The sequence below is a fragment of the Jaculus jaculus genome, chromosome 6 (assembly GCF_020740685.1).
Source record: "Jaculus jaculus isolate mJacJac1 chromosome 6, mJacJac1.mat.Y.cur, whole genome shotgun sequence".
NCBI lineage: Eukaryota > Metazoa > Chordata > Mammalia > Rodentia > Dipodidae > Jaculus > Jaculus jaculus.
The window spans coordinates 141895007-141911506 of record NC_059107.1 but is presented as its reverse complement, the minus strand read 5'-3'; the positions used below and the strand labels follow the sequence as shown (position 1 = coordinate 141911506).

At 40.2% G+C, this 16500-nt stretch overlaps 1 protein-coding gene across 3 annotated transcripts in view; it reads right to left on the bottom strand.

The window, feature by feature from the left end:
• The window catches only part of Apaf1 (apoptotic peptidase activating factor 1), a 128378-nt gene that overhangs the window by 38964 nt on the left and 72914 nt on the right, over positions 1 to 16500 (bottom strand). For all 3 annotated transcript variants that reach the window (XM_004650202.2, XM_045152055.1, XM_004650204.2), the window contains exons 16-17: positions 8878 to 9003; positions 3594 to 3755 (exon numbers count right to left, since the gene is read on the bottom strand). In XM_004650202.2, the coding sequence (XP_004650259.1) occupies positions 3594 to 3755; positions 8878 to 9003 (288 nt within the window). The remainder of the gene's footprint in view (positions 1 to 3593; positions 3756 to 8877; positions 9004 to 16500) is intronic.

Below are 16500 nucleotides of genomic sequence, written 5' to 3'. Positions count from 1 at the left end.
ACATACAGAGCAGTTCTCCCTAATGCTTATTTACTTAATAGAAAATATACACTCAGAAATAAAGATGATCAAAATAACGTATAGCAGAGGCTTGCTAAAATAAAATTAGCTCAATCATTCCTATTCATCTCCAGAGCTACTAAATTACTCCATTATCATTAATCATTTTCCCATTTTGAACCAGAAAAGGCTATTGTTTTCATTTCAATTTTTAAAAATTTTTAAATGCTGAACATTCTTCCAAAATTTTTTGTCAAATGGTAAAAATGTGTACACTTAATATATATATATAGACAGCATGTTGATAAGTCTAGTCATTTAAGACAAAGGCATAGTGCTCAGGAAGAAAATAAAGGCCTGCAGTGGGAGCCATGAAGAGGTCAAGTAACTAGAGAGCACTGGGAACATGTATAGATGGTAAGAAACACAGCAGTGGAGGCCAAAACCAAAGGAAAGGAAACATAGTTAAGTGCTTCCCAGGGCAGGTCATTCTTAAAAATCAGTGGCTAAGAGCGATCAAGGAAACTTAGTAAATGTGAAACAGAAAACTGTCCCAATCATGCAATAGTAAAAGAGAGAAGACCTACCAAAAGGAGTGTGTAACAATACAAGGAGTGGAACAAGTAAACAAAGAGTAAAACTGGGACATCCATATAGCTAAATGCAATCTTGAGTAGCATTATTTCAGCATGGTAAAAGCAGAGAGCTGGTCTACAAGTTGTTATAAGAAGAAATTTCACAAAGGATAAATTTTTCTTTTACACTACAATAGACATTCTGAAATCTTTTTGTTGTCTTGCCGTGTGTGTGTGTGTGTGTGTGTGTGTGTGTGTGTGTGTGTGTGTTTGTGCACACGTGCATCTGCATACACTCACTTGTGGCAAGGAGCACTTGCCTACGTGGCTAGAATGGAACACGTGTCCTGCTCTTCCACCCTGGTCTTTGCTTTGGGCTGGAGTCTCTTTACTGAACCAGAGCTTTTGTGCTTACAGTGCTCTCTGGTTTTATTTATTTATTTACTTTGCTGTTGCTGTTTTTGTGGGACTGAGGTTATAGGCACACATAGCCATGCCCATTGGGATCTCTTTAAAATAATCTTTTCCTGTGGCTGGGGATTTAGCTCAGTGTGAAGAGTGCTGGCCAAGCAAGTACAAGGCTTTGAGTTCAACCCACTGTGCCAGAAAGAAAAAAAAAAATCTTTCCCTTAACTCACGATTATCAGAAAAATGTAAATCAAAGCACTACTTCACACCTACCAGGATGACTATAACTTGTAAAGAAGTTTAAAGTGGGCTGAAGAGATGGCTTAGTGGTTAAGGCACTTGCCTGTGAAGCTTAAGGACTCATGTTCTACTCTCCAGGTCCCACGTAAGCCAGATGTGCAGTGCCACGAGCACACAAGGCTGCCCATGTGCACAAGGAATGCACACACCTGGAGTCCAGCTGCAATGATGGAAGGCCCTGGCGTGCCATTTCTCCCTCCCTCTCTCCCTCTCCCTCCACCCCCCTCACATAAAAAAGTTTAAAGTTCTTCAAAAATCTTTTTCTTTTTTTTCTTTGAATATTTTTGAATATATATTTTTATTTATTTATTTATTTGTGTGTGTGTGTGTGTGTGTGTGTGTGTGTGTGTGTGCATGCATGCACGCGTGCCAGTCTCGGCAATTTAGAAAGATGCTGTCACAACAATAATAAAAGAGCCAGAGTTGTAGCTCAATGGTACAGTACTTGTCTAGCATCTGTAAGGGGCTGGGTTCAAATTTTAGCACAACAAAAATTAATTTTAATCTTCAAATTTTGCAAATTCCAGGTGGCTTTAATTCCAACACTTCAGAGGATGAGGTAGGAGGACTGCCATAAGTTTGATCCAGCCTGGGATACAGAGTGAGTTCCTTATCAGCCTGGGCTAGAGTAAGACCTTACCTCAACAACAACAACAAAAATGACAAAAACAATAGTTCTTTTCTGCTTTAATGCACTTGTGTGAGGCATGTTTTCCCTCTCATTTTCAGCTAGTTGGAATATAAATATATAAGTAGCCAAGGACCCAGGTTCATAGCTACTAGATCAGTAACAATCATATCCACAGTCCTTCAGTGAGTTTTTATAAAACTATAGAGTATAGTTGAACTATGTTATTTAAACCAGTAATATCTATTAGTCAAATCTTTCAAATTGCTACTATGACAGAATGTCAGTTAACCACAAATCAGAGAATCCTATTCACAACACAACTGTGGACAAATTTTGTGGCTACTCTGAACCTGAGCTGCCCCATTATTATGATAGGACTGCTGCAATCTACTGTGTCTCTTGGATAAAAACACCAAAAAAAAAAAAGTATATATATGAGTTCTCTGAACATGAATCATATATGATATCATTAGATATGAAAAAGAAAGGTTTTTCTTTTTTTTCTTTGGTTTTTCAAGATAGGGTCTCACTCTAGTCCAGGCTGACCTGGAATTTACTATGTAGTCTCAGGCTGTCCTCAAACTCACAGCAATCCTCCTACCTCTGCCTCCCAAGTGCTGAGATTAAAGGTATGTGCTACCACACCTGGCATATTTTCTTTTTTAAACTTTTCTTCTTTTTACTATTTGCAAGCAGAGAAAGGAAGAGAGAATGGGTGTGTCAAGGCCTATAGCCACTGCAAACTCCAAATGAATGGACCACTTTGTGTATCTTGCTTTATGTAGGTACTAGGGAATTTATCTGGGGTCATTAGATGCAGGTAAGCACCTTAACCACTGAGCCATCTGACCTAGAATTCACTATGTAATCTCAGGGTGGCCTCGAACTCACCATGATCCACCTACCTCTGCCTTCCAAGTGCTGGGATTAAAGGCATGCAACACCACGCCCAGCTCCCAAAGGTATTTTCTTATCATTATTGTTTTCCATATATTCCTCATTTACTTCAAGAAAATATCACAACCTCTATTCAGTAGTCAATGAGTAATGCTCTCTAACCAGGTCACCAAATCATAAAATCTTAGGGAGAAAGGGAACTTTGAAAATGACCTAAATCAATTTAAAAACTATTTATTTATTTTCAAGCAAAGACAGAGAATGGGCGTGTCAGTGTCTCCAGCCACTACAAATGAACTCCAGATATATGTGCCATCTTGTGAGCCTGGCTTTATGTGGGTACTGAGGAATCAAACTCAGGCTGTCAGGCTTTGCAAGCAAGTGCCTTAAACCACTGAGCAATCTCTCCAGGCGCCCCCAAAAATTTTTTAAGTGGTGAAGAAGTCTGTGTTTTCACTAAATTGGATGAACACCGGACTCAACATTATAAACTGTTTCTGTATTACAGGAATACCTAGGGTCTTAAATGCATTACTTCACACTGTGTACTTCTCACAGTGTACTTTGAGAAAGCAACACAACATTTTCCAAATTTGTGATTATGAAGGACTTTTCTCATACAACCTTCCACATTCCCCAGAGAGCATGTTTTCAAAGAATCACAAACATTATAAAGCCTACCCCAGATTATACAGCTGGGACTTGACATCAGGAAATACAAAAGTTAATGGAAGTTTTATTTTTTTTATCAGACTATATCTGGTATTTAAAGTAGTACTTACGAAGATTTTATTTTTTGCTGCCACCATTATCTTTGTGCCCTCAGAAGACCACGAACAACATTTCACTATCACCTCCATATCCTCTTGAGAGTCCTCTGAATTCAGGAAGAACTGCTTCACGTTAATACTTTTCTGCTCATTTGCTGATCTCACATCCCAAAGCTTTAAAAAAAAAAATTGCTTTATTGTCAACTTACTCTCTTAGGGTCCCACCTAGATTAAATGTCATGAAAGCTTACTGTACCTAATAAATTTTTACCTATGAATGATTTTAATGAACCTTTAAATTAAATACTCCAGTTTCACTCAACAGTAATGGGAGGGGGCAGAATCAGAAGTACTGCCCAAAATGCAGAATGTGAAATTAGATAAAAAGTGAAGAGAAGTGCATGTGATGATGTACACCTGTAATCCCAGTACTCCAAAGGCTGAGGCAGGAGAATCGTGAGTATTAGACCAGCCTGAGATACATGAAACCTTATTTCAAAAATAAAAGTTAACAGAGCCTTGCCAGGTGTGGAGGAGGCTAAGGATTAGATGCTGACAGTAAGAACAAGTGTGGAGGGATGGAGAGACTCACAACTCGCGATTGCTACCCTGTGTGACATGCGTGAAGTGTGCCTCACAGCTACCACACACACAGCAGGACCACACCTGGCCCAGACCCAGCCAAGCATATGAGCCCTAAGTGCCTGGAAAGAGAAAACAGAGTTCTACTGAAAGGCAGCAAGACTCCTTTGGACTTAGTGGGGCTAGGCAGGGCTGTGGAACCAACTGGTTCCTGAGCAACGAAGTACTACTACTGTAAGACTTGCTCTAAAGCCACCTCAACAGCGTAAAAACAACACCTCTGAAAAGATCCATCTGCACTGTCCAGTTCCCAGCTCCACATGAAGATGGCTACCACAGGCAGACCAAGGGCCAGCCACTGAGAAAGAAAGAAAAATGCAAGAAATAAAAAAAAAAGAAGGAAGAGAGGGAGGAAAGAAGAGAAGGGAGGGAGGAAGAGGGAAGAAAGAGGAAAAAGGAGAAGGAGGGAAGAGGAGAAGGAGGGAAGAAAGAGGAAAAGGAGGGAGGAAGGAGGAGGAAGAAAGAAGCAGCAGCAGCTTCTCAGGCTTTTAACTCAGCGTCTAGTTCCTGATTTGCTGACCAGGACTAGCCTAACCCAAAACCTTTACCTTCCAACTAGATAAACTACAAAGCAAAAAAAAAAAAAAAAAAAAAAAAAAAATGACAGGACTAAAATGTTGGTTAACATTCCCTAATACTAAAAATTAGATAAAAATAAAGGGCTGGAGAAATGATTTACTGGTTAAGGTGCTTGCCTGCAAAGCCAAAGGACCTTAGGTTCAATTCCCTGGGACCCATGTAAAGCCAGATGCACAAGGTGGTACATTCATCGGGAAGCCCTAGCATGCCCATTCATTCTCTCCCTCTCTCTCTCTCTCTCTCTACCCCCCCCCATTCTCCCTATGTCTACCTTTCTCTATCTCTCTCAAATAAATGAATGAATAAAATATTTAAAAAAATAAATAAATAAAAATAAATGCTTGATGCTTCAGTCACAACATCCAGGATATATGAAAAATCATCCTCAATTGCTCTAGTAATAGGAAAATAATGTTTAATAAAGAAAATGAAATCTATCATAATCTAACTCCATCACAGCTGCCTAAAGCACATCTGCTTCTGGATCTAACTTCAGGCTCTAACCATGCAGTAACAAAAATTTCAACCATCAAGGGAAGATATAAACTACAGTTTCATCTTGAGCTAGGTCCCTGTGTCCTGCACACTTGAAATCATGATCTTTAAATAAAACTCAGATCTTAAGATGTTTATCATCAAAACCCCCCAAAACACAAGCTTATCAATGTGATGCCTTACCAAAAAAAAAAAAAAAACATAAAATTACAAACTCTTGTCTTGTAGTTTTACAGTTCTTACCTCTCAGACAGTAAAAACTTTTCAAGACTTTAACCTTGACATGCTGTCCCTAACATCATTTGGTAGGACCTTTGCTTACTACAGGCAGAGGTAGGAGGATCACTGTGAGTTCAAGGCCACCCTAAGACTACACAGTGAATTCTAGGTCAGCCTGAGCTAGAGTGAAACCCCACCTCAAAAAAACAAAAAAAAAGAGCAAAACTAATATAAAACAACAGTAAGGGTGATTTTTGTAAGACTAATGCACAAGGTGAAAGAGAAGGAAGGATAACAAGACTGCACAGGAAGAAAGCAGAAAAACAAGTGAGGCATAAGTGCTAAACCCAAACTGCAGGGAGGGAATGATGTGGCCACAGCACAAATCTCTAAGGCTCAGCAAGTTGACCTCGTGCTTTTTGGGAAAACAGAGGCTTAGTCAGGAAAACTCTTTAAAAGTCACTCAGGGACCATTGCAGATGAGGGGACAGAAAGAATGTCAGAGCCAAAGGAAGGGGAGAAGTGCTTTGAGATACTGCCTTCCAGACACAAAGTAGCATTCATGACTTCAGAGTGGCTGACTATCTATATAAGACCTGTATAAATAGAAAAAACAAGATGATCTCAAAATAAGAAGAGAAACTATTTGGAAAGAAGAAGGGTTCAGAAGTGGGCTAAGGAAAAGGGGACAAAGGAGGGTGAAGGGGGAGGATTATGATCAGGGTACATTGTGTGTATGTGTGAACATTATCAATAAAAGGGTTTTTAAATCCAGTGGGCAGGCTGGAGAGACGGCTCAGTGGTCAAAGGAACTTGCTTGCAAAGCCTGAGGCCCTAGGACTGACTCCCCAGTGCTCCTGCACAGCCAGATGCACAAGGTGGAGTTTGTTATCCTCATACTCACCCTGTCTGCCTCTTTCTTTCTCTCAAATAAACAAATAAAAGTATTTTTTTTTAAATAACAAATAATGGGCTGGAGGGATGGCTTGGTGGTTAAAGTGCTTGCCTGCAAGGCCTAAGGACCCAGGTTCCATTCCTCAGGACCCACGTAAGCCAGATACACAAGGTGGTACGTGCATCTGGAGTTCATTTGCAGCAACTGAAGGCCCTTGTGCACCCATTCTCTCTGTCTCTATCTGCCTCTTCCCCTCACCCCCTTTGCAAATAAATAAAATAAATAAATAAAGACAACCAATTCCTCTATTAAAAAAAAAAAAATAACAAATGAACCAGGCATGGTGGCTCACGCCTTTAAACCCAGCACTGGGAGGCTGAGATAAGGATCACTGTGAATTCTAGGCCAGCCTGAGACTAATCTAAATCAGCCTAGGCTACAGCAAGACCTCAAAAAAAAAAAAAAAAAGACACATAAAAAACATTTGTTTTAATTCAGTAAGATCTGAGCTCCCATTCTGCAATCTGAGTGGGCTCTACCCACACTCTGCCCAAAGAGTAGAGGGATTCTCTACACCCAACACAGTTGCAGCAGGGTCACTAAACTGAATCTAGAGGTAAAGGTATATATAAACTCTGAATGCTGAAATCTGTCCAGACATCAGCTCAGTGCATTCCAGTTGAGTACCTTACAAGGAGGAGACAGATGATTTCTCTCACAGCACTCAGCCAGATCAAGGCAGAAGACTGACATCGGGAGATCATCTGTCATCAAGACATGAAAGCTAAGGAACTCTGACAGAAGACCCAGTTCCTAATCAGCTTCTTGGTGCTACTGTGCTCTTACACATCAGCAGATAGCCAGGGATCTGACCACTAAGATAGATTTCTAAGATGTAGACAGATACCAGAACCAAGAAACAGAAAAATGGCCATTGTATTTGAATGTACTTAAAAGTAATGATACTGAAAAAAAGATTAAAAGATTAAAGATTAAATATATTGCAACCATGAAATGACTACAAGGTAATATTTAAAAAGAAACTGATTCTAGGGCTGGAGGTTAAGGTACTTGCCTGCAAAGCCTAACAACCTGGGATCAATTCCCCAGTACCCACATAAAGCCAAATGCACAAAGGGGCGCATTCATCTGGAGTTTGTTTGCAGTGGCCAGAGGCCCTGACACACATACACACATTCTCTCTCTCTCTCTCCTTTTTTCTCTCTCTCTCCTTGCAAATAATTAAATATTTTTTTAAAAAGAAACTGATTCTAAGAATGTACACTTAAAATAGGAGAGCAAAAGTGTAAAACACAATAGAAGGACTAGAAAGTAACCTACAAAGTTGGGCAAAGGGGAAAAACACAATAGAAGGACTAGAAAGCAACCTTCTACAAAGTTGGGCAAATGGGCAAAGGAAAGAAAAATTAAACTTAAACAAATATTTAAGAAAAAGGAAATACAGAATATCCAATAATTAAAGTCCCAGAACTGAAAGATAAGAGTTTCCACATTTGCAAATGCCAGATTTCTTTTAACTCTTCAACAAAAAAATGGCAACTAAAAATATAACTGAATGTTATACTCTTCAAAGAGAATATAGGGAAGACAAAAGTAGGTTAACTAGACTTCTGACTCTAAAGCTCAAAATATTTTAAGAAAATAAGCCTGAAATGGAAAACATGCTTAAAAGTTAAGAAGTTGAACATTAGGTTATAAACTATAAACAATCATTATGACAAAAAGTTCCTCAAACTTGAAGTAAGAAGCACTGTTCTACAGAAATGTGAGAAAGAGTGCCAGTACAGACGCTGACTGCCCGCGAGGCACAGAGCTGGCAGCTTGATCCTAGCCTGAGGCACCACTGGGAGGTGGTGGGATCACAGGAAGGGGCCTAGTGGAAGTGAGTTGTGTCACACACCCTTGAAGGGACTAGTGGGACCCCAGCCCCTTCCAGTTTCCTTCTTATCACCCCAAACGCCATGGCAAAAACAGTCACATTGCTACACACTCCCTGCCAAGCTGTAGGCACAGAGGCAGCAAGGTCAGGCTGAGACCTCCAAGACAGTCAGCCAAGCAAGAGCTTTTCCTCCTTGACAGCTGCTTATCCCAGGTATTCTGTGTATCTCAGCTCTTCTGCTTATCTCTTCTGCATCCCCGGTACTCTACTCATCTATCTCAGATAGATATTCTCTTTATCTTATCTCAGAGATTCAGTTTATCTCTGGAATTCTGCTTATCTTGGGTATTCTGTTTATATAGCTATCCTGCCACAGGGAAGGACATTTACTAACACAAACTAAATCTATGTCCACTCCCAAATGGTAAGACTTCATAAATAAAGGTAGGTAAAGAGGTAGGAGGATCATTGTGAGGCCACCCTGATACTACATAGTGAATTCCAAGTCAGCCTGAGCTGAGATCCTACCTCAAAAAAAAAAAAAGTTAATGATATAAAAAGCTTACCTTTAATGTTCCATCAGCTGAACAACTAGCCAGAAGCTCATCATCTGGTGAAAATCGGCAGTGGGTAACAGAATTTGTATGACCAAACATAGTATTTCGACATTCTTTTTGATTCAAATCCCAGAGCTATTTGGGAAAGATAAATAAATAAAAAATTAAGCCAAGCATGGTGTTACATACCTTTAATCTCAGCACTCACGAAAGTGTCAAAGACAAAGACACACTTGTGATTAATACATGGGCAACCTTTAGCTAAATATCTAACTCTAACGGACTCAGAGGACTCACTAGACTATCAATAAACAACTACTGCTTACTTCTAACTAAGTGGTTTAGAATTATTATTATTTTTACCTAGTTCCAAAAAGCTATGTATAAGTAATATGTGTGTTACTCCATTTTTCTAAATATGAGGTAACAAAAAATAGTTATTTCTAACATTTCCCAAGTTTTGAGACTACTACCTAACTAAAACCTATTAATGTTCTAAAAATAGTATTCAAAACCTTCAAAGATAACATTTAAGAATAAACATAGAATTAGAAGATCAAGTTAAACAAGTTTCAGAAAGCCATCAACCAAATCCAGCATGTAATATATTTCACAAGACAAATAATTCAATTTCTCTATCAAAACCAATAGCATAAGAAAGGGACAATAGCAGGGGGGGGAGATTTTTTATAGAATAAAAGTGATTTAAGGGACAAAACCACCAAATGCCAAATTTGTTTAGATGCTGATTGTCGTGAACCTATGATAAAGACATGTTTGGAGATTACTGGGACAGTGAACACAAACCAAGTATATCACATAGCTACAGTATTTTCTGCTAGGTGTTATCAAGGCATGGAACTATGTCCTTAACGCAAGCTGAAACATTTTTGGTAAAATAACCTATGTAAGATTTGCTGTAAAATGCTCAAATTAGTCTGAAAAACTATGGCTTCCAACCCAAGCTACTCTACCTAGCAAAAGTATCCCTCATAATAAATGACGAAAGAAAAACTTTCCATGGAAAAAGTCAACTCTATGACTATATGAACACAAAACCAAACCTACAGAGAATACTTGAGGGAATACTCCACACAAAACAGTCAAACAACTAATATTAAGAGCCAACAAGAAAAACACAATAACCAAAATTGACCAGGCTTAAAATAGTACAAAAAAAGCTGGGCGTGGTGGCATACACCTTTAATCCCAGCACTCAGGAGGCAGAGGTAGGAGGATTGCTGAGAGTTCGAGGCCACCCTTAGACTACATAGTGATTTCCAGGCCAGCCTGGGCTAGAGTGAAACCCTACCTCAACAAAAAAAAGTACAAAACACAAGAAAGCACCAAAGCCCATAAAGTACCTCATCACCATAGTAACCTTAAATATTAATGGTCTTAACTACCCATCAAAAGACACAGGTTATCAGGATGGATCAAAAAGTAATCAAAAAGGACAAAGAAGGACACTTCTTACACATCAAAGGAATGATCCAACATGAGCACATTACAATTATATGTGTGTGTGTGTGTGTGTGTGTGTGTGTGTGTGTGTGTGTGTCAAACACAGGGGCACCATAGTTTATAAAACAAAATCTACTCAACAATAAAACAGAAATAAGCACCAACATCATCAGTTGGAGACATCAATACTCCACTACCATCAATAGACAGATCATCCAAGCAGAAAATCAACATGGAAATAATAGAGCTCAACAATATCATAGAACAACTAGACCTAACAGACATCTACAGAACTTTGACCCCAACTCTAACAAATACACATTCTTCTCAGCAGCCCACGGAACCTTCTCCAAATTGACCTTATATTAGGCTACAAATCATGCCTTCATAAAGTCAGGAAAAATGAAGTACCTTCCTACATCATGTCAGATCATAATACTTTAAAGCTAGAAATTAACAAAAGACACATAAAGAACTCCATGGGACACAATGAAGGCAGTCCTAAGGCGAAAATTCATAGCCCTAAATGCCTTCATTACAAAGTCAGAGAGATCCAAAATCAATAACCTGATTGTCCACCTAAAGGTGCTGGAAAAACAAGAAGAATCCAACCCAAAGATCTCTAGATAGAAAGAATGAATCAAGATTAGAGCAGAAATTAATGAACTGGAAACTAAGAAAATAAAAATCAATGAATCAAAGAGCTGGTTCTTTGAAAAAATAAACAAGATTGACAAACCCCTGGCCAAATTGATCAAGCAAAAAAAAAACAGATGTTGATAATTAACAAAATCAGAAATGAAAAAGGAGTGATCACAACAGACATCAACAAAATTGGAAGAATCATCACAGCATACTTCCAACTACTCCACAAAATTAAACAATCTGGAAGAAATGGATGAATTCCTAGACACATATCACCACCAAAACTAAACTCAGAGCAGACTAATCTCCTAAACAAGCCTATCACATCCATGTAGACTGAAAAGGCAATCAAAAACCTCCCCAAAAAGAAAAGTCCAGGACCAGATGGCTTCTCAGCTGAATTCTATCCAACCTTCACTGAAGAACTGAAAACATTTTTTCTCAAACTGTTCCACATAATCAGAGACCAGGGAATCCTCCCTGACTCCTTTTATGAAGCTACCATTACCTTAATATCAAAACCAGACCGAGATGCAACAAGGAAAGAAAACCACAGGCCTATATCCCTAATGAACTTACATACAAAGATCCTGAACAAAATCTTTGCAAACCGAATTCAACAACACATGAAAAGCATTATCCACCTTGATCAAGCAGGCTTCATTCCAGGGATGCAGGGATGGTTTAACACCTACCAAACCAGAGATCCAGAGGTTCCTAAGTGCCCAACACAGAAGTAGACTTGAAATGCTCCCAGCATGACTCAGGGAATTTTGTGGACAGAAAGATTGTTAGAGCCACAAATTGGGACATTTTGCACAGAGACATTGCCTTTACAGCCCCACCCCCCACAATACATGACCCACAATCCCCATGGGGTTCACCTGCATCCCCAACGAGGAAGGCTTCTTCAGAAAAGGGGCAGGGATGAGGGAAAGGATGGTATCAACATGTAGTTTACTTACTAAACATGTCCATATCTAATAAAAAAATCAAAATAAAAACCTTCTATTGAAGAAAATATTCTGAAAAGAATGATCACTTACTAATTTCCATTTGTTTTCTTTTCTCTGTTCCATACCTATCTACACAGACAAACATCATTTGGGTGAGTAGAAATATTTAACAATAAAACATTCTTAACAGAAAAAAGTTATTAATACTACAAAAAGCATAGCTTTTCTGAGTAAAAGTGAACTGTAACTGAAATATTTTACTTTACTACAATGAGTCTATAATTTTGGTTCAATCTAGTACCCTGGGGATTCCATAAATACACCTGCAAGCCACTGTGGAGAGGGATAGAGAAGATAATAGAGGCCCATGTTGCCACTTCAACCAGAACAACAGAACTTTTTCTACTTGGGACTTTTTGTGGTTTTTTTACACCTGCAGACACTGGCACATGTGTGTGTGGGCATATGTGTAGAGTATGTGTGGAGATGTGTGTACGCTGTGTGTGCAGCCTAATACCAGAGGAAAACTTTAGGTGCCTTTCTCTATTGCTCATCATTGTACTTCCCTTAGGCAGGGTTTCTCCTTCAACCCAGAGCTGTCTTAAGACATTTTTCCAGTCAGTGTGTCCCCTAGATTCCCAGTCTTTACTGCCCCTGTTATGGGCTGGGGTAACAGACATGAGTGGCCACATCCAACCATTTTATAAACCAGTATTCTGGGGAGCTGAACTCAGGAGGGCTCAGGCCCTCCCACGCCTTCCTGCTGAAGTGGCTGGTGCCATTAACCACTGAACCTCCTACTTAGTGGGTTTTTTTATATTTATTTATTTATTTGCACATTGTGTGCATATGCATTGTGTGTATAGGTGCACCAGGGCCTCTTGCCACTGCATATGAGCACTAGATATTTGTGTCACTGTTTGCATCTGGCTTATGTGGGATGGCTTGGCCAGCATGCTTTGTAAACAAGCACCTTAACTACCAAGCCATCTCCCCAGCCCCAATTTATCTGTTTTATACACTGATATTATATGTAACATTTTGTTGGAAAAATAAAATAAGGGTATAGCTTCCTGAAAAGTGGGAAGCCAATTTTAAGTACTTCACTATTTCCTCCTTTGGGGGGGGGGGATCCCATGGAGATGAGGATAGAATCCAAGGCCAGGCTAATATTCTATCATTTAGCTACATCCCCTTTATTCTGAAAATTTTCCAAATAGTTTTCCTTTGTTTGTATGTTTATGACAAGGCCTCACTCCGTAGGCCAGGCTGGCCTTGAGCTAGTGGGCCCACTGCCCACCCTCCCAAGAGCAAGGGCTACACGTGTGTGTCACCACACTTAAAAGCTCAACTGAATGTCAAGACATTACATTTATGAGGTTTTCCAGAAAAAAATGCTTTACCTATCCCTCCTGAAAATATGACTTTTCAGCTGGACATGGTGGTACACATCTTTCATCCCAAAAGTCGGGAGGCAGAGATAGTAGGAGAACTGCCAGAAGTTTGAGGCCACCTTGAGACTACATAGTGAATTACAAGTCAGCCTGGGCTAGAACAAAATCCTACCTTGAAAAACCAAAAATAATAATAATATGATGTTTCATTGTAAAGATGGTTTCACCTCTTCTACTGAAAGAAAAAAATAGGAGGCACTCTCCACGATATAGGAGTGAGGAAAGACTTCCTGAACAAAACCCTAATAGCCCTGGAAATTACACAATCAATGGATCTCATTAAGCTAAAAAGCTTTGCACAAACATACCATAAGCAGAGCCAACAGATTACACACTGAATGAGAAAATATTCACCAGCTATGCCACTGACAGAGGCTAATATCTAGAATCTATAAAGAATTCAAAAACCTAAACAGTAAAAAGTCAAACAACCTACTCCAAAAATGGGGCAGAGAACTGAATAGGGAATTGTCAGAGGAAGAATTACAAATGTCTAACACACACTTAAAGAAAATGTTCAACATCCCTAACCACTAGGAAAATGCAAATTAAAACAACCATGAGATTCCACCTTACTCCAGTAAGGATGGCAATCATTAAAAAAAATCTAACAACAACAAATGTTGGCAAGGATGTGGGGAAAGAGGAACTTCATCCACTGTTGGTGGGAATGTAAACTTGTACAGCCACTATGGAAATCAATATGAAGATTCCTGAAAAAGATGAATACAGAGCTACAAACAGACCCAATAATTTCCAAACTGGGCATTTATCCTAAATATTTATAGTTACTTGTTGCAGGCAGGTTCACATTGCTGGTAGAAATCACCCAACCAAAAGCAGCTTCTGGGAAAAAGAGATTTATTTTGGCTTACAGGCTCGAGGGGAAGCTCTACAATGGCAGGGTGTGAGCAGAGGGTGAACATCACCCCCTGGCCAACATAAGGTGGACAATAGCAACAGGAGAGTGTGCCAAACACTGACATGGAGAAACTGGCTGTAATACCCATAAGCCCGCCCCCAACAAGACACTCTCTCCAGGAGGCATTAATTCCCAAATATCCATCAGCTGGGAACCTAGCATTCAGAACACCTAAGTTTATGGGGGACACCTGAATCAAAACACCACACTACTCAATTCATTATAACTAAGAACTGGAATCAACCCAGATGCCTATCATTAGGTGATTAGATAATAATGTTGTGGTAGATTTACACAATAGAATTCCATTCAGCAGTAAGAAAAAAATGATACAATGAAATTTGTAGAAAAATGGACAGAGTTGGCATAGATCATACTCAGTGAACTCATACAATCGCAGAAAGACAAACGCTGCATGGTGTTACTCTGCAGTTCCTAACCTGGACCTGCTCGAGTTGCTGTCATACCTGACAGTCAACTCAAGGCCCAGACAATAGGGATGGAAGGGCTTGGGGGGAGGAGATGAGGAGGAGAGAAAACAAACAGAACTAAATCCAAACTGAGCTGGTATCACAGAAACTTTTATCCTTGGAGATAGCCTAAAAGATATAACCCTCAAAAGGAGAAAGGGGGAAGCACCTGAAAACCAGGGCCCTGGAGAGGGTGGAATGAAGCGTAAGCTTAAAAGAAAATTTTTTTCTGTCTCTGGCCTGTAACTCCCAGTGCCAGAGACTGGCTGCTACCCACACTGAGCTATTTGCTCGAGAGGTCTATGAGGTCCTCAAATCAAGACAGCTTTCTTTTTTTTTTTTTTTTAGTATTTTTTGTTCATTTTTTATTTATTTATTTGAGAGTGACAGTCAGAGAGAAAGACAGATAGAGGGAGAGAGAGAGAATGGGCGCGCCAGGGCTTCCAGCCTCTGCAAACGAACTCCAGACGCGGGCGCCCCCTTGTGCATCTGGCTAACGTGGGACCTAGGGAACCGAGCCTCGAACCAGGGTCCTTAGGCTTCCCAGGCAAGCGCTTAACCGCTAAGCCATCTCTCCAGCCCTCAAGACAGCTTTCTGTCAAAGCACTTGATTACCCACCTGAGGCAAAAGCTAAGACCCTACTGCTGAAGATATCACGTGCTGCTGACACAAACCATGGAAAGGCTTGGCTGGAATGCAAAAGAAAGCCAGTCCCCAAACAGTCAGCCTGTCTAGTGCTGGAAGGCACTACATGAGTTACTGGGGCAAAGTAGCCAACAGTGGTCTGAGTACCCAGAGGTCTAAGCTACTCAGAAGCAAACGCCCTGATAGGATATTCATGCCAGTGTAATGGTGGCACACAGCCTTGGTGAGTAAGCAATAGCTTTCTGATTGGCTAAGAGATCCACTCAGTGTAAAGGAACCCATACCTGGAATTGGGAACCAGATCAGAATCCTTGGAGACAAAGATTATGCTCTCTAGTGTAAAGCTCCCACTAGTCTTTGGCTAAAAGAGGGGTTACATGCATCAAATTTTCCCTAAATTAAAGATGCTTATCCCATTTAAACTATGCTGTCTTCAGTGTCCATCGGAGAATCTGTTCTTTTTCACAAGGTAGCAAGACTGGAGAAGGTTTGGCACTTCAGCCAAACCACAGCTGAAACCACAGAGGAATGGGGAGATGAGCAAGAGTACTGCTTCCATGCTAAACCTAACAATCAACGCCAGGCTACAGGAGACAGACCCTGAGGACACTCAACACCTACCAAAGCAGAGATCCAGAAGCTCTTAAGAGCTCATCACTGAAGTAGACTTAAAACTCACCCACCACAGCCGGGCGTGGTGGCGCACGCCTTTAATCCCAGCACTCGGGAGGCAGAGGTAGGAGGATCTCCAGGAGTTCGAGGCCACCCTGCGACTGCATAGTGAATTCCAGGAGAGCCTGAGCTAGAGTGAAACCCTACCTCGAAAAACCAAAAATCAAAATAAAATAAAAAAACTCACCCACCACAGCCCAAGGAATTTTTGCAGAAGAGTGGGTGGAAATGTTTAAAGAGCCACAGGTTAAGACATCATGCCCAGAGGCATTCCCTCCCCACAAAATAAGTTACTACTGCTCCCACAACCCCATGGGGAATACCTGCAACCCCACTGAGGATCATCCCCAATAGGATAGGGGCAGGGATGAGGGAAGAGGGTATCTATACATGATGTATTCAT